This window comes from Dromiciops gliroides, chromosome 3 (assembly GCF_019393635.1).
Source record: "Dromiciops gliroides isolate mDroGli1 chromosome 3, mDroGli1.pri, whole genome shotgun sequence".
In the NCBI taxonomy this organism is placed as follows: domain Eukaryota; kingdom Metazoa; phylum Chordata; class Mammalia; order Microbiotheria; family Microbiotheriidae; genus Dromiciops; species Dromiciops gliroides.
In genome coordinates, this window is record NC_057863.1 from 63500920 (window position 1) to 63519307 (window position 18388).

At 37.0% G+C, this 18388-nt stretch overlaps 1 protein-coding gene across 1 annotated transcript; it reads left to right on the top strand.

Annotated features, from left to right (window-relative positions):
• Positions 1–9021: 9021 nt before the first annotated feature.
• Positions 9022–15126, top strand: SCG2 (secretogranin II). The gene is made up of 2 exons (XM_043998293.1): positions 9022–9233; positions 12830–15126. The coding sequence occupies exon 2, from the start codon at positions 12844–12846 to the stop codon at positions 14716–14718; it is 1875 nt and encodes a 624-aa protein (XP_043854228.1). The 5' UTR covers positions 9022–9233; positions 12830–12843; the 3' UTR covers positions 14719–15126.
• The last annotated feature ends 3262 nt before the right edge of the window (positions 15127–18388 follow it).

Consider the following 18388-nt stretch of genomic DNA (forward strand, 5'->3'; position numbering starts at 1 on the left):
AGTTATGGAGTCATAACCCACAGTTTAAGGAGCTCTTATTTAGAATATTTTTTCATATCACTACAGATAGCTTTGATTTCTTCATCTGAAAACTGAGAAGCATGGTGTTTGTCAATTATTTTTTCTGAATTTTTCACTCAAATTTTTCTCTTTTAATTTTTTGGTTCAAAGTAAGATTTGTTGGAGAAGGAAAGGAGAAGGGATATGTGATTTAGGAATAAAAGGTATTAATTCAATGTAAATAAGTAAAATAATTTAAATAATCTGACAAAAAATAACAATGCCATAGAAATCTTTCTAACACTGCTGTTGAGAGAACTGACCAACACATGTTCTAACTGGGTTATATATGATTTCTGTTGGAAAAAAGCCATCATGTTTCATTGCCATGACTGGCTCAGTAGAATACCTAAAGATAACACATAACTATGCTTGATTTTCCTGTATTTTAGTTTAGTATTCCTTCAATTACATAGAAACTTACTTCTTTGTACCCTCTGTTAGAGGAAAACTCTCTGCCCCACTGTTTACACTGGCTACCATTGTTAGATGGGCCATTTATAATTGTCAGGACTCTGTCTTGTCTCATTGAAATTTAGAAGTATTCTTGGCTGAGTGCCACATCACAGACGCCTGCAAAAAGCTGTTTGTTTTTCTATGCAAGGTAATGGCTCTTAGTCAATGGTTGTAAATTCTTTGACCAGTTAGCAATTATTGCTACCTGTATGAGAATAATAATCCAGTACTCATAACACGTCCTCTCCCTACTAATGCTCTCTAATTATGAGGAGTTTAATGTTTAGAAAGACATTTTGTTATGGTAGCATTTATCAGCCCCTTTAAATATAGGACAGCTTCTTTCTCCTCCATTCCATTGAAGCTCCTCCTTCAAAGGTCCCCAGTGACCTTCTGATCATCAAATCCAGTGACATTTTCGAAGTCCCCACCTTCTTAGGCTTCTCTGCAGATTTTAGTATTGATGAACACCATCTCTGACTGAAGACTTTCTTCTCTTTGGCTTCAGAGACAACACAATGTCTCAGTTCTCCTCCGACCTCTCTAGACAATCCTGCCTCCTTTTCTGGTTTCTCACTCTTTCAGACTCCTTATGATAGGTGTTCACCAAGATTCTATCTTTGACTTACTTTGTTTTTCTCTCTACACTCCTTTCCTTGGCAGTTAATAGATGACTCCCAAATATATATCTTTTTTTTTTTTTTTTTTTTTTAGTGAGGCAATTGGCGTTAAGTGACTTGCCCAGGGTCATACAGCTAATAAGTGTTAAGTGTCTGAGGCTGAATTTGAACTCAGGTCCTCCTGACTTCAGGGCCGGTGCTCTATCCACTGTGCCACCTAGCTGCCCCCCAAATATATATCTTAAGAGCTAGATCTTTTTTTTTTCCTGATCTCCAGCTCCATGTATGCAATATAATAAAATGAATACATTACACATTTATTAAGCACCTACTATATACCACATACTGTGTAAAGCAGTGGGGGGTACAAATAAGAAAAGAAAAGATCATTTCTTCTCTCAAGGAATTTATATTCTAATGGGGAAGGGGGAGACAACATAGACAAAGAAATTAAAAAGCTGGAGAGGAAAAAGCACAGGAAGAAGAAGAAGAAGAAGAAGAGGAGGAGGAGGAGGAGGAGGATAGAGTGGGATGCAAAGAATGTAACTGATAGAAAATTAAGAGATGGGTAGACTTCTGAACCCTTTTTATAAAGAGGCCCTGGGAGGAAGGTTTTTTTTTTTCTTCTTCACCCTCAAGCCCTCCAATCAGAGGGCTAGAGGCTACAGAAGGTTCAGAGGAAATGTGATTAGCAATGCTGATGAAATCTCCTGATGATGAATTTCCTGGTGATGAGATTATCCTGGGGTGTGTGTATGTGTGTGGGATGATGGCAATAGAGTTATTGGGAAAGGAAAAGATGGCTGGGCTTTTGAGGCCTCTTTATAAGGAGACTTTGGGAGGAGTAACTATTTTCCTTGTTTCAAGGGAAGATTTTTTTTTTTTTTAGTGAGGCAATTGGGGTTAAGTGACTTGCCCAGGGTCACACAGCTAGTAATACAACTTATTAAAAAACACAGAAACAAATGTAAGGAACAGCTAGATTTCCTTTACACTCAGGCTTTCATTTCAGGAAGAGACCCTTTGCTGTTGGGGCACAAACCAAGGATCTTGCCCCTTGGCCCTCCACTTCTTCTACTGAGAAAATTCATGCTGTAGGCAGCGATTGCAAGTGAGAAACTTACAATCAGGTGATTTTAGATTTTGTTCCAGGTCTAAAGAAGGCCCTGGAATCACCTGTCCCCTCCCCCTGCCCGTTTCTTCAGCAATTCCCTAAATGGCCTTGGAACCCAAATTGCCAGGATCTTTAGGAATTGTCAGAATTTTCAGGCCCATGAGTGAGAGTGGGTTCCTGATCCCTTAGCAATGATTTCACTCACTTGTCTTCACTGCTGTAAATATGCTGCTCTTTCATATCAGAGAGGCTCATGACATGGAAGTCTTGCTCTAGGGCCTCATGAGGACTTTGCTGAAGAAAAGCTATAACCATTGGTGCTGCCTCTTTGAATGAATAATCTCAGATTGCTGCTGTTATCCCTCTGCTGTACCTCCCCCTGCCAAAGTGTACAGAAACACACATGATTAAAAGATGAATCTGACTTTGAGCTTGGGAAGGAAGCAGCCTGAATGCAATGAGGTGCTCACTTTCATTCATGTTGGCTGTCTATTCATCTGCTCCTTTCAGACTTGGCAGAGGATGACTCATTGTCTTATTCCCCCAACTATGTGTGTTTTGCCTTTAAATTTGGCTGTCTGACGCCAAGCAGTGCTGAAGTCATGGCAGTGTGAGCCCGCAGCCTCTCCGAAGAAACCTGAACACGTCTGGATTGGAGAATCTACGCACTTACGCATAGCTGCTATAGATTTGCCCTTTTCTTTCTAATTGAAGGCAGGGCAGGAATAGCAGGGCTTATGAAGGCATTCAGCCCAGAACAGAGAAAATCAATTCTTATCACATCAGAGTAACTGGCATTATTTTTTGTTGGCTACAATTTTTGAACTGAGATATGGTAGACCCACTTTGAATGAATCTCCAGGGAAAAAGAATCAAATAACAATAATAAAGATGCTCTACATTCATTGAGTCCTTTGTATTTTTCAAAGCCTTTATCACCTACTTTTTCATGAGATTCTCCTAAGAATATATGAGACTGGGGCAGCTAGGTGGTACACTGGATAAAAGCACTGGCCCTGGATTCAGGAGGATCTGAGTTCAAATCCAGCCTCAGACACACACACACACACACACACACACACATATATGTATGTATGTATGTGTGTATATGGTTATCAGGGCAAACAGAGCTGTAACAAGGGTTACCAGAATGTTGCCCCAGGGTGCTAGATTAAAAGGTTGCCAGACTTAGAGGGTATCAATAGTACTTGTGGTACTTTAGCAGTGTACAAACAACAAAGCTTCTAGTTAACGCCTAATTAGCAAGACAGGAGTTTAAAGACTAAGTCAGTTTGTCAGACAATTATCACTTATTAAGTGTACTGGATTCTAGGCACTATGCTAAGTTTTAGGGATACAAAGAAAGACAAAAACAGTCCCTGCCTTCAAGGAGCTCAACAAGGGAGAGACAATTTATGTTCAATTATGTATATATAACATATATACAGAGTAGAGGAGAGATAATCTCAGAGAGAAGTCAGTAGCATTAAAGGACACACACATATATATATATAGAGAGAGACACAGAGAGAGAGAATATTCCAGGTATAGAGACAGCTAGTAAGCATGGACAGAATCAGGAGATGGAGCGTTGGCATGAGGAACAGCAAGGAAACTGTGTTACTGGATTGTAGAAGGGGGAAGGGAAAGGGGCAACTGTTTATTGAGCACTTAGTTTGTGTTGGGCACTGTTCTAAGTTTTACAAATATCTCATTTAATCCTAAAGTATATGGAAGGGAAGAAAGTAGAAGCAGATCAGAAGGTAATAAGTATATAGGAGAAGGGCAGCTGTAAAATCTGAACAGAGGAGCCTATATTTGATCCTGAAGGTTGTAGGGAGTCCCTGTAATTTATGGAATATGGGAGTGACAGGGTCAGATTTGAACTTCAGGAAGATTGCTTTGGTATCTGAGTGAAGGACAGACTGGAATGAAGCAACTTGAGACAGGGAGACCAATAAGAAGGCTATTGAATTATCTAGATATGAGGTGATGAGGGCCTGCCAGCCCACAGGTAGTGTAGCAGTGTCCAAGGAAAACGTTGGAGGGCATTTATGAGAGATATTGCAAAGGTAGAATCAGCAAGACTGGGCAATAGACAAGGCATGGAGGCATGAGAGAGTGGGCAAAATATTCGATAGGAGGAACTCCTTCCTTTTCTTCCTTACCCTCAGCTAAGGTCATGTTCAGGCATGCACAATTCTACTTATAACTCTGAGGACAAAGAACAGCTTCCCCATTTTAAAGATGAGGGGAGTGGAGATCAAGCCATAAATATGGCTAGTAAGAGGTAAAATGGAATCTAGGCTCAATTCCCTTTCTACATTATGCCACCTTCTGAATTATGAGAGAATTTAGAGTAAAGAGACCTATGTTTGAATCCTAGCTTCCATCCATGGACAATTCATTTAATTGTCCTTGGGCAACTCATTTAAGGACTCATCTTCCTGAGTTAAACCCAACTTCAGACACTAACTAGCTGCGTTACCCTGAGCAAGTCATTCCATACTGTTTGCTTCAGTTTCCTCATCTGTAAAATGAAAAGAAAATGGTAAAGCAGTGCAGTATCTTTGTTAAGAAAATCCCAAATGGGGTCATGAAGAATTGAGCATGATTGAATAACAACAACAACAACAAACTATAACATCTAGAAAATGATCTTTTAAGCAACAGGGATAATATATAATATATAAACCAGCCAATTCCTGAAATAGTTCATTCTGTTTGGTTGTTCCTAGAGGGATAGAGGCAAAAAACCAATTTACTGAAGTATTAAGATATAGTCCAGTTTTGTTTGTAAGCAATCCTAACCTTTAGTAACCTCAATTTTTAAAGTCAGGAAAAAGGATGAATTACTATTTCACTGACTCTAGGATTAAAAGGAAAAAAGTGACTATTCAAGGGGACTATTCATACATACATACAAAATACTGTTTTTAATCTCAAAATTCAAAGTGAAAGCAAGTAGAAAACAAGTATAGGTCAGCTTTAAAATTTATGTAAAATATGAATGATGAATCCCAAATTCTAGAAAAAGTGTTAATAAAAAATGGGGCTCAATTATATAGAGCCATATTTACACAAATGCATGCAGCACAATGTGTATACACATATTTATGCATGGACCTGTATATATGTGCATATTTGCATATGAATACACATATATGATAATTTGGTTTCATGTAAAATAAATGCTGATGAGAAAGTTGATGAAGTAGAATCTGTATTTATAATATAAATAATACATAAAATGCACACATGTTCATGTGTGTATATTGTATACACATACACATGTATGCAGGCACACACATATATGGAATTTGATCTGAATTTTTCTGAAAGCCAGGTATGCTCTGTCCAGTTTATATTCGTACATACATAGCACATGTGTACTTCCTTTGTTGCAGAATCAGATTTATAGATGCTGACGAATAGATAAGGCAGGAGGTTTCCTATATTCTCTGGTTGGAGTGGAACTTGTAAAAGATTTTCCTTGCCATAATAACTCTCTTAAAAAATAATACCCTTCTTTATGCCATTATAGACATAAGGGAGTGGTGGTGGTGGTGGTGATGGTGGTGGTGGTGGTGGTGAAGAAAACAAAGAAAAGGGACAGAAGAGAAGGAAAGGAGAAAAGGCAGAAAAGAATGAGAAAAGAGATTAGAGAAAGGAATAAAGAAATTATCTATCTATCCATCCATTTATTATTCCCATGTTGAAGGAAGGGTTTTCCCCCTCAAAAATCTCAAAAACAATAATAATTTGCTACCACTTCAATTTCTGTGAATAACAGTTCAGAATGATTGATAAAAAGTTAAAGAAAAAAATCCACAATGAAATTTGTAAGCTTTTTATGACAGTGAAAATTGGAATAGAAAAGATTTAATTTAGAAACTTGGCAGTAGCAGTTTCTTTCACTATATATAGAATGCATACTATTCCTCGTGTTCATGTTCTTTCAATGTAACTTAAGGCAGATCTTCCCTCTCTCCAAGAGTAGTGTTTGAGAACAGCTTTGCTGACAATGAGAGAAATGGAAGAGGAGATAATTTAGAAAAGAGCTTGGAAAGCAATGAACATTTTTTCCCCCAAATCTGCCTGTAAAAATCTAAGAATATCCAGGAAGGAAGGATCTAGGGAGGAAGGGAGGAAAGAAGAGATGGTGGAAATGGTGTGTGAGGAAGGGAGCATGAGAGGTTGGAAGAAGGAGTGAGAAAGTAGAGAAGAGGATGAGAAAGGGAGAAAAAGAAACTACCATGTAGTTACCCATGGAAATACTCAAGCAAAGACTGGATTGCTATTTGTTAGGAGTATTATAGAGGAGATTATGGGAAGTGAGAACAAATGAATTCTAATATATCTTTCTAATCAAGAGGCTATGCTTCTGTGGGAGAGATTTCAAAAGAGAGGTGGAGAAGGGGGAGAATATGGAGGACAGGAAGGAAGGAGAGAGTTGAATTTTGTTGGGTTTTCTGGTTCTTGATTGCTTTCATGTAAATATAAATTCTGATGAGAAAGGTAATGAAATGGAAGAAAAGATTCAAGAGGAAAGAACACGATTAAAGGCAAAGTGACTATACACATGACAGCAAAATTAAAATCTAACAGAAATATGAAGTGGAAAAATACAGAGAAAAATGGTCTGAGCAACAATAGGAAGAAAAAACCACCCAGTTTCTAAAAGAGAAATGGCTTATCTTAATTAATTTGGATTTAAGTTGCAAACAACTGTCTTGAATTTAATAGTGTCAGAGCAGGCTATGTGAGGGAAAATCATTACTCAGACATAGAACATAATTATTTTGAAAATGCTCAAGACGCAATCTTTGCTTTCTGAGTGACTATAATAGCTAGCAATTTAAAGATTTCAGATAGGGATCCAAAATGTTAAGGCATGCTTTTAAATGATCCTTTTCATCTCACGTTCTTTGATGAAATGGAGCAGGATTATTTTTGGCTTTTGAGACTCCCTCTACAACATAAAAGGTGATTTCCAGGTATGTTACATTTTAATTTTTACTCCAAATAGATTTCACTGAGGGAAAGTACTTATGGAATGGTGCAAATTACTATTAACACAAACCATGACTCGTAGAGGCTGGTCATTTAATCACAAGGTTAGCAAGTCTTTTTGAAGTGCCTCCTATGGACAAGGAACTATGCCAAGCACTATTTTGTAACATAGGCATACAGAAACAAGACCTGACCACTTATATTTTAATATATAGAAAATAAATTTTACTACGAGATGAATGAAAGATAATATGTGAAAGGCATGATGACTGATCTAAAAGAGATCAGAAGATGATGAGTTCTCAGGCAGCAAATCTGTCTTTGGGCACCATTCTGAGAAATCATTGTGAGAGGAGGCTGAATATTTTTCCAAGGTTACCATAGCGAGACTAACAAACTAGGGATCATTAAATTTAAAGAGATACTCTATGCAAAATGCCTTGAAAAGGGGCTAGACCTTATGGTAGGCCAACTAATTTCTAGGAAACACTGTTCCCCTATATGTCCTGAATGTACTTTCCCAGAACATCTGGGAATTATATAGCTCCTGTTTTAGCTCATTACCTCCTATTCATTCTCAAGTTGATTTATATGCCCAGGGTCCTTGTTGAAAGGGTCAGTTACATGAAAGGTGACAGTTATATGTATAGAGGTTGCAGGAGAGTGATTCGGTTACCCTTGCATTCTTTACTTTACAAAACGATTCATTGAAGAGATAATTTATGTAGTGATTTTCTTTCCTATATTTAAAATGACATTCAATTTCCATAAAACATGTAAGTACAATATTTACTGAATAAAACTAGGTAAACCTGTAGTTTTACATGATTCACATAAAGTGCACAACACTTTTTATGTGTCAGTAGGAAATCAGGACCAAAATTAGCAAATTCTTATACTCTTCCTTGGTCAAATTCATTAATATGGAGATAGAGGGAGTCATTTAGTAGCCCACTCTTACCACACTATTATTAGTGTATACTAGATTTGAAAGGGCGGTAAGGAGCAGTTTGTTTATTTCTTCTTTCCCTCTACATCAGAATAATCCACAAGGCAGATTTCTTGTTTACTTATTCCTGAAGTGAAGGGACTGTTATTTATTTATTTATTTATTTTCAGGAAAATCAGTCACTTCAGTTGTCCACAACATTTCCAGTTTCTTTCTGGAAAATAGACCACATAAAATAACAAACTCAGGTCCATGTAAATCCAGGATCTACTCATAACACAAATCATATGAATATGCATGTGGAGGATTGAAATACAAACAAATACCCACACAAGATGCAAAATCATAAAAGACAAGGGAACTTCAAGTTTATTTGATAAGAAAAATGATTTTCTCCTTGAATGCTCAGTTCAAGATACGAAGGAGTGTATGAATAGCCCCTTTGCTTTCATTTTGCAGTGATAGTATGGGGATGATAATACATTTTCTTTGTGTTCAACGAATGAATCCTTGTCTTTAAAACTTTCTCATTAGGACAAAAAACAATCCATAATAAGTTATTGGAAAAGTGATGAGATTGTCAGGCAATTAACTGTGGCTGTCTGACAGATTTCTTTCTTTATTTTTTCCAAGGGATGCTGCGCACAACATTGACTTTAAAGGGTTAGTGGAGCCTTTTCTTCTTTAGATCATGTTGGATAGTAGAAAACTGCAATTTTCACCCCAAAAAGACAGGTGGCGTAAGCATGCAACAGAATTAGACTGTTGTTTAAACACACACATACACACACACACACACACACAACCTCATAAAATGATTATTTTCTCTAGTGCTCTTTGAAAAGCTCACTTGTGCTTTGGTTGTGTGACTGAGTACAGTGACGTCAGTGTGGCAGTGCAGAGTCAGGTGGTGTTCAGTATAAGCAGAGGGAGCTGTCCGGGTGCTGAAAACAGTCCGTAAACTCCCAGCTGACGGAGGGGAAGACCATGCTGTGGATGCACTCGGCCATCTAAATTACAGGTAAGACTGCGTTTCTATTTTATGTAATGAAAAGTTCTATGTTTTCCTCTCTATTCCTAGATTAATATGAAAAGGTTTATCTGGCATATGCATTTCAAGTAGCAATAACTGAATAGCAACCTGCTGCTCATTTGACCATTTTAAGGATACTATTATTCTGGTGACTGAACCTCTCATTTGTGTCATATATGATTAGGGCATTCAGTGGTCAAGAGTCAAGTAAATTGGACGCCAGGGAGGAATAAGAAAGAATGTGGAAAAGTTAAAGATCTTGATACCAATGTATATATTTCTGTCAAGCTTTAAAATGGTAACATTCTATAATCTTGGTTTGTACAGAACCAGATAAAATCCTAGAAATGTTATTTATGTATTTAATGTGTTAGAAGGCAGGTTTCCTAGGTTACAAATACAGTTTGTCAGCATTATCAGAATAGTTTGCTTATTTGCATTTACCTTACAAGACCTCACAATAAAACAACCATGTAGAATCCACATTGGGGTGACATACCCTGAAAAGAGCTCTCTTATTGCTTTCTAATTTTAATCCAGGGAGGTTAAGATGAAAGTGACAATGTATACCTAGGTTATCTTTATTTTCTTAATGGATTATTCCCTTGAGATACAGTTCACATGATACTAGAAATTCTATGGAAATATTATTTGAACTGGGTAAAATACCATATCAAACTGTTGTGGCTATTGTTATGACTTAATGGATGATTTAAGGATCATTCAATTTGTTGCTCAATATCTTGGCCAAGACAGGATTTCTTTTCCTCAGATTTAAGCTAATCAGATTGTCCAATTCAGATGAATAGAAATACAAGGGAGCAGGAAATAAGGGACCAGGCTGTAGAAAGAACATTATAATTCAAAATGCTCTGTGGTATAAAGAAACAAAGAAAGAAGTGTCTTTTGATCAGCTGGGTTTGAGATGATTCAATCTGAAAACAGACATATTTCTTTTAAACTACCACAATGAACTTCTTGGTGCAGTTTTCATTATTTCAGAGGGACATTGAGTGGGAAGGCAGTGTTTTGATTCTTATCCTGAAAAAGCTACTATTTGACTAAATGGAACCTGCAAAAATGACTAATGGCTAAATTGTTAAGCTATGATGTTAAACATACTGCAGTACTTACCCAGGGGAAAAGATAAAAACCAATCAACCAAAGCACAGTACCCTGAAATGAGTATTTTAAAGACATAAACACACAGTTCTAATTTTAAGTATGCTATAGAAATATAGTTTTGAAGGAAATGGAACTGAATCAGTTTTCCATAATGTTGTGAATGCAAAAAGTTGAAACTGATACCTGGGATGAAATTAAGCTTAAAATAACCTGCAAAAAGAGTTATAATCTAATTTAGTTTAAACCTATGGTTTTTGGCAGGTTAATATACTCAAAGATAAAAAGACAGCAAATATTTCTATCTAGAAGTACTTTGTTAAGTGATCTTTTTACTTTAATGAAATAAATAATAACCTAGAAAATGAAATTAATATGCAAAGATATAATTTAGACTATCACAATAAAAGAAGGTCATATATTTAGACCAAGAACAAACTGAACAATCCAGGGTAGTCAGGATGAAAGTTGACTATAAGATAGTCAGGGTGAAAGCTGTCCAGGAAAAATGTCATATTTTACTGTGTTAAGCACTGGTCAGTAGAAAATTATACACGTAGATCTTGTTTGAATGGTTCACCTGTTGCTAAATCAAATTAGTTTTTTTCCTATCAGAGGACTGTTAGATTTTCACAGGAAGCCAGAAAATAATCAAGGCAATCCTTCTTTATATTTATTTCATGTCCAACTAAAACTAAATATTGCTGAATATTAGAAGGAAAGTGTTCAGTAGTAGCAGTGATAAAAGCTGACTTCCTAATTTTCATATCATGTTATAAGATCATTCAATTTTGAAATGAATGGAAATATTAAGGGTGATAAATTCAATAATCCATTTTGTTTTACCTAAATTGAGAGAGAAGTAGTGGTTATTTTAAGAATTTATAGCAATATGAGTCATTCAAGAGGATGTTTTTCACAGGTCCACACAAAAATGGAGACATTGGACAAGCTGGTTCTTCATGTTTATAGGGACAGAAATAGGCTAGTTAAGAAAACGCATGCTTCAGCTTGAGCATATGTGATTATTTACTATGTCCTATTAAAGACTGATGAAATAATATGAAATAAAATGAAGAAATGATGGCTATGGTTAATGATACAATAAAGGCAACAGTGACCTCATTTGAATCAGTATGAAGTACACAGATTTAAATATACATTCATATTTTTATTTTTTTAAAAACAGAATTTAAAAAATTTAAACTTGCTCAGTTGTGATCTGAAAGGGCACACATTTTGATGGCTAACAAAGCTTTAGTCTTCCAAAAATCATGCGTAGGATTTGGTACTGGTGTGAGAAGTTATTGTTGGGATGAAAAATGTTTGCAGAAGGGTCTTATTCATAACTGAATTCAGTGTAGATTTGTGATACTATGGTACGATAGACTATCACACTCAGGAATATCACTGTAGCACTAGCAAAATTGGTTTAAAAGTGAAAAATCCAATAAAACTAACTGGTCATCATAACCTCCAACAGCTGATTAAAGTGATTATTTTCAGTGAACTGAGTGATCATTTTGCATAGTTTAGACATCATGGTGAAATTACCCATAAATTCTGCTTCATGATTATCATTATCATTTGCAGTGACCTCTGTAATTGTTGCAGCACAAGGAAAATGTTAATTTCTTTGGAACACTGTTATCTTTATTTTTTTTTAAAAGACCCATAAGCCAGAACACCCACAAAGATTGAAGCTGCTCTTTTCTAAAATAAAAGGTTCACAGTTGTATCCACACTGAAAATGCTTATTAGAGTATATTTATTTATTTGTTTGTTTATTTACTTGTTTGTTTGTTTACATGGTTTGAACCTGTGATTACATTCTTGTAGGGAATGCCTCATTAAAAATTCCCCCCACCTATGCAGATTATCAACTTATTGATAACTTAAATTATTTTTCCCACTTAATAGTATTTTTTTCTAATTACATGTCAAGATAGTTTTCAACATTCACTTTTGTAAGATTTTAAATTCCAAATATTTCTCCCTCCTTCCCCTTCCCAAGACAGCGAGCAATCTGATATAGGTTGTACATGTACAATCATGTTAAACATATTTCCACATTTGTAATGTTTGTAACTTAAACTCTTAGGGAGTAACCTGAGGCATTGAAAGTTTAGTTAACTTGCCCTTGGACAGATCAAGTGGATGTGTCAGAAACAGGACTTGAACAAAGGTCTTTTTGAATACAAGGCCAGCCCTCAATTCACTAAACTAAGCTGGTTACCAGTGGTCATTTTTATGGTGATTATTACTAAGGAAATAGCCCTAAAACTTGATGGATTTATTTTGAAATTCTATTATGACCTCATTGATTAACTTGTAGCACTCAGAAATATTCTTGTTTTTGCTGTCAAACTTTAATGAAAAAGGAGCTATTTATGAAAAAAAGAACTCTTTGAATTTTCCTGCTTTGGTTTATTTTTGTTAACTGTTCTTTTCTTTCCTTTAAGGAAATCTTTCAAACATGGCAGATCCTAAGATGAGCTGGCTTGGAGCAGCCCTGTCTCTCACCTCTATAGTTTTCCTAACCTGTCGTGTGGATGCAGCTTCATTTCAACATTATCAATTGCTTCAGAAAGACCCAGACTACAGATTTAAAAACTTCCAAAGATTTCCCAGCCCTGATATGATCAAGGCTTTGGAGTACATAGAAAACCTTAGACAACAAGCTAACAAGGGGGAAATCAACCCAGAGTATAATTCCTACCAGGGAGTTCCAGTTTCCCTTCTGCAGAAAGAAAGTATTGATCAAAGCCACTTGCCAGAAAATTTAAGGGATTCATTGAATGAAGATGAGTCACACTGGATTCAAATAATACTGGAAGCCTTGAGACAAGCTGAAAAAGAGCCACAGTCTGCAGCCAAAGAAAACCAACCCTATCCCCTAAATTCTGAAAAGAACTTTCCTATTGATTTGAGTGAAGACTACGAGGCTCAACAGTGGCCTGAAAGAAAACACAAGCATACCAAGTTGCCACGCATGTATGAAGAGAGCTCCCGAGACAACCCTTTTAAACGTACTAATGAGATTGTGGAAGAGCAATACACTCCCCAAAGCCTTGCCACTCTGGAGTCTGTCTTCCAAGAACTAGGGAAGCTGACTGGGCCAAACAACCATAAGCGTGAGAGGGTTGATGAGGAGCAAAAACTATATGCAGATGATGAAGATGACATCTACAAAGTTAACAACATTGCCTATGAAGATGTTGTTGGTGGAGAAGATTGGAACCCAATAGAGGAAAAAATAGAGAGCCAAACTCAGGAAGAGATAAGGGACAGTAAAGAGGAAATTGACAAAAATGAAGAAGAAATTGATGATGAGATGAAGCGTTCTGGGCAACTTGACATCCCAGATGAAGATCTTAGGAAAGAAAATAAGGATCAACTCTCAGATGAAGTGTCTAAGCTAATGAACTATTATTTGAAAAAGTTAGTGAATGGTGCAGGAAATGGGAAGTTCCGGGATGGAAAAAATGAAGAAAAGAGAGCAGCCAAGTTTTTGGAGAAACAATTTGATCCTCAATCAATTTACCAACTAATTGAAATCTCAAGGAATTTGCAAATCCCACCTGAGGATTTAATTGACATGCTCAAAACTGGTGATAAGCCAAGTGAAAAAGCAGAGCCTGAGCAGGAACCTGAACTGCCAGATGACCTAGAGGAAATCTCAGAGACTGAGGTAGAACGTCCTGATTTTTTCCAAAATAAGATGGGCTCCAAGAGTAGCTATGGAAAGCAACCTGGACATGCAGTGTCAGATTCCCTACCAGAAGGTCTTAATATTGAGGACATTTTAAGCCTTTTAGGGACTGAGAATGCAGTGTATCAGAAAGCCCCATATTTTGCCAACCAGTTTAATCGGGAGAATATTCTCCCAAGGCTCTCCTATTCTTCTGGAAGAATTAGGGGACAACAAATTCCCAAAACTGCTTGGATTCCAGATCTGGAAAGGAGGCAATTGGCATATGAAAACATGAAAGAAAAGGATGAAGAATTAGGAGATTATTTGGCTAAAGTGTTGGCTAAATACCCTGAGGTTATGAATCCAAACCAGATGAAGCGGGTTTCTATCCCAGGCTCCTCAGAAGATGACCAACAAGAAGAGGAACAAATCGAACAGGCCATCAAAGAGCATTTAAGCCAGGTGGGATCTCAAGAGTCTGATAAATTGAGCTCTGTCACCAAAAGGCTTCCTTTGGTTACCCAGGAAAATGATGAAACCCAGAACAGACAGTACCTAGATGAAGATCTGTTGCTGAAGGTTCTAGAATACCTCAACCAGGCAAAAACAGAAAAGGGAAGAGAGCACATTACTAAAAGAGCAATGGAAAATATGTAGATTGCTTCAGTAATTGCCCTGCCTCCCCTCAATTGCCCCAAGGTTATTTCTCTTCTGTGTGTTGCCCTTTTTTCTGGTTCATTTGTATTTTCTCTAAATGATGTATAGGCAAATGGCTCCAGACCACTGGAAGGTTTGTCTAACTATCCTGAGCTATTCTCTTCTTTATGGATATGTGTATATGTTATGACTCCTGGATAGAAATAGATCATGTCAATTGTTTTAAGAAAGAAATGTATGATATTAGTTAATATTACATCTCAGAAACCAATGACTGAGGTATTGTTGATGGCTATAGAAGATGAAGGTGTCTGATATCTTGAAAATTTTAAAAATTAATTGAATTATTTTGTTACTGTCTGTAGTGTTTTGTGGAGTACTGAAGAAAAAAATAAAGCATTAAATATATATAGTTTTATTTACAAGGCTTTTTCTATCGTGTGTTTTACTGTTGATCAATAAATATTATTTCTGGACAATGTTGTTCTCTTCATTATAGTTAATTAAAGGCTTATGGCTCTGGGGCAGACTTTTCAGTGCCTCTAAGAAAATGTAGAACCTCCAGGTAAAAAAAATTATGGAAACAATACACTTTGTAGCCAATCTGGGAAGGATTTTGTGAATTTACATAATTGTGCATGCTGTCTGCTCTTAGGACAGTGTCCCCAGATTTCATGGTCTTTAATTCCTATTTACCCAGCAATCAGAAATTATTTCAGGCCTTGATAATTATTTGCTTCCTATTCTACTTCCTATTGGGTAACATGATTCACCTTATTTATTTATTCCTTCATTCCTTCATTTGTTTATTAATTTAGGAAAAGTCTCTTGCTGGTCTGCCACAGAGCCAGAAATCCTTATTATCAGAATTATTCCTTTGAGTTAAGATACAGTCTCCATAAGGACCCTGTTAAAATGCACATTATCTAGGAAGATTAAAACACAAGTACCTAAGAACACAATCATATGGATTTTCTGCTATTTCCCATGACATAGGACAGAATATTTTAAAGGGAGAAAGGAGGCTAGTAGTGCTGTCCAAAGAGGTCAGACTTAGGTGAGGTTCTAGAGTAGAAGGTCCTTGGAAGATGATGCTGGTAATGAAAGCCCTGTGAGGGTGGAGGGGTGAACTGTGGAGAATAGGGGGAATGGTGGGTTTGGGTGGGGGTGGAGCAAGGACAATACTAAAAGGGAATATATATATTTTTTAAAGTAAGGGCTTTAAAAAACCTTTTATTTATTTTGTCTAGGCTCAGGGCCGTCTAAATATCATACAACTTTATGGAACCATAAAATTTTTAGAGTTATGAGGGATTTCATTTGAATCAATATCTTATCCCATTCATGGATGTATTCCACAGTATGCCTTATGAATGGTTATCTCACTTTTGCTTGATCATTTCCAAGGATGGGGAACTCACTAGTTGATGAAATATATCTTTTTACTGGGCAGCAGCTCTATTTCTTAGAAATGTTTTCCTAAGACTGAGCTGATCTGCTCCCAATTAACTCTTCTCTTCCTCTACCAATTAGGAGCTATCTGAAGAATAGTTCTCAAGTTAAGGGCCTAACCCAACACCTGGAAATTGCAAATTGTCTAGTCCCATTGAGGCTGCTCTTTCCTGAGGGGAATGGGTTAAGGGGGTGGCATCTTGTTTAAATGCCTCTAAGAAAATAATGTCTGTAAATCTGAAGGAGGGGGGTGCAAGGGAAGAAAGGTTATTTCAGAGAACAAACCACACTGTTTTTCCTCAACCCTACTCCACTTCCACTTCCTTGTTGGGTTTTTTAAAATAACAAATTTCAAATGAGATGTTCTACATTGGATTCTCAGAACAAATGTGGGGATTTAAATAAAGCCACTGGGCTTTATTCTTTTCCTAGCACCAAAGTCCTTTTCTGTGTGGTCCCATAAAAGAAGCCTATAGAATCTTGCAGGACACAGGATTCAATGTACTCTTGGAGGCAGAAGGAAATCTGGCCAATATTTGATTTTAAATTTGTTTCATTGAGATGTTTTGTCTATTAGCATCATTGAGAAGTAAACCAGATATGTTCAACAAGCATTTGGTAAACTTGCTATATGCAAAGCACTATCCTAGGCTCTGAAGATTGAGCACACACACATATACACACATACACATACACATACACATACACACACACCAAAAATGAATAGTCCCTGCCTTCAAGGAGCATAAATTCTATTAAATATGGAACACATACTTTATTATTATACAGAAAACAATTTGAATCTAGAAGAATAAAGACTCCCATTAACAGAACAATAGAAACAGGATGCAGTAACTTGTAGCTATAGATACAGAAAGGTGGATACTCTATCAGATCATAGAGCATTTTGCAAAACTGCCAATTAGACATTTCAAATATCACCTCATCACTGGGCATTGTCTGGAAAAAGTGGTGAAGCTTCATTTTTGTCCCAGGGCTCTCACACTCTGATGCAAACACTTTCTTCAGTATCAATCTGTTCTTGGCATCCAAGTAGATAGAGCACTGGCACTGAAGTTGGGAGGACTTGAGTTCAAATCCCACCTCAGACACTTACTAGCTGTGTGACCCTGGGCAAGTCACTTAACCCCAATTATCTTAAACATCCAGAGCCATCTCCAGTCATCCTGATATATATCTTGCCACTGGACCAAGATGGCTTTGGAGGAGAGAGTGAGGTTGGTGACCTCTCACAGCCCTGCCTATCTTAAATCCAATCCACTCCAAGTCATGACATCATCCAGATATCAGAGTCCTCTTTCAGAACAAAGGACAAACAACAACAACCACAGAAATTCTTGCTGCTGTTACTGCAACCACAACCTCTCTGGTAGATCATTCTGTTACTACTCTTAACTCTTTAGGCCTTTCAATATCACAAAGCACCCAACTAACAGAAAGAAAACACAAAAGAGTCGGGGAAGCACAGGCTAGCTAGCCCAGGGAAGGTCTCTGACATAGGAATGATTCTCATGGTACCAGGATGAATAAAGAATTCCACCTTTTCCCTGCCATATACAAGAGTCACATCTTGTAGCTTGGAGACCCACAGGCAAGAAGTCCAGCTGGAAACTTTCTATCCTTTTAAAAGGTCTAAGAGCTTCAGTTCTTCTTACTCAGTAGAAAATCAGGGCATTCTTTGTAGATGTCATGCATGGCTAGAAGTGGGAGCCTTCAAATGTCCATGTGACAGCCAACAGCAGAGTCAATGGAGGAAGCTGGGTGATAGGGCAAAGGGCCTCTTACAAAAGTATTATTGATTCAGCACCACCGTAACTATCTTTTTCTTCAAAAATACAATCAGAGCTTCAGAGAACAAAGTAATAAAATTACCTAATTCTCCCCATTAGTCCCTCCTCTTCCCAACTACCTTGTACTTATTTTCCATATATTTTGTTTATTTAATCTGTGTATATGTTGTCTTCTTCCAGCAGAACAGGAGACGTTAAAGGCAGGGACCCTTATTTTTGGCTTTCTATCCCCTGCTTCTTGCTATCCCAGAGCTTAGCCCTTAGTAAATGCTTTTTGAATTGCATTGAATTGAAATCTACAATTGTTTCTCAAAGGGGAGACTAAGATGTAGTAGTTATAGCTCTAGTACTCACATAACTTCTAGTACCTTAGATCCATGTCTACAGATTAATGAAAGCTAGGGACC

What these genes read in the sequence shown, in the direction of transcription:
- SCG2 (XM_043998293.1), top strand. Translation starts at nt 12,844, where the DNA reads ATGGCAGATCCTAAGATGAGCTGGCTTGGAGCAGCCCTGTCTCTCACC.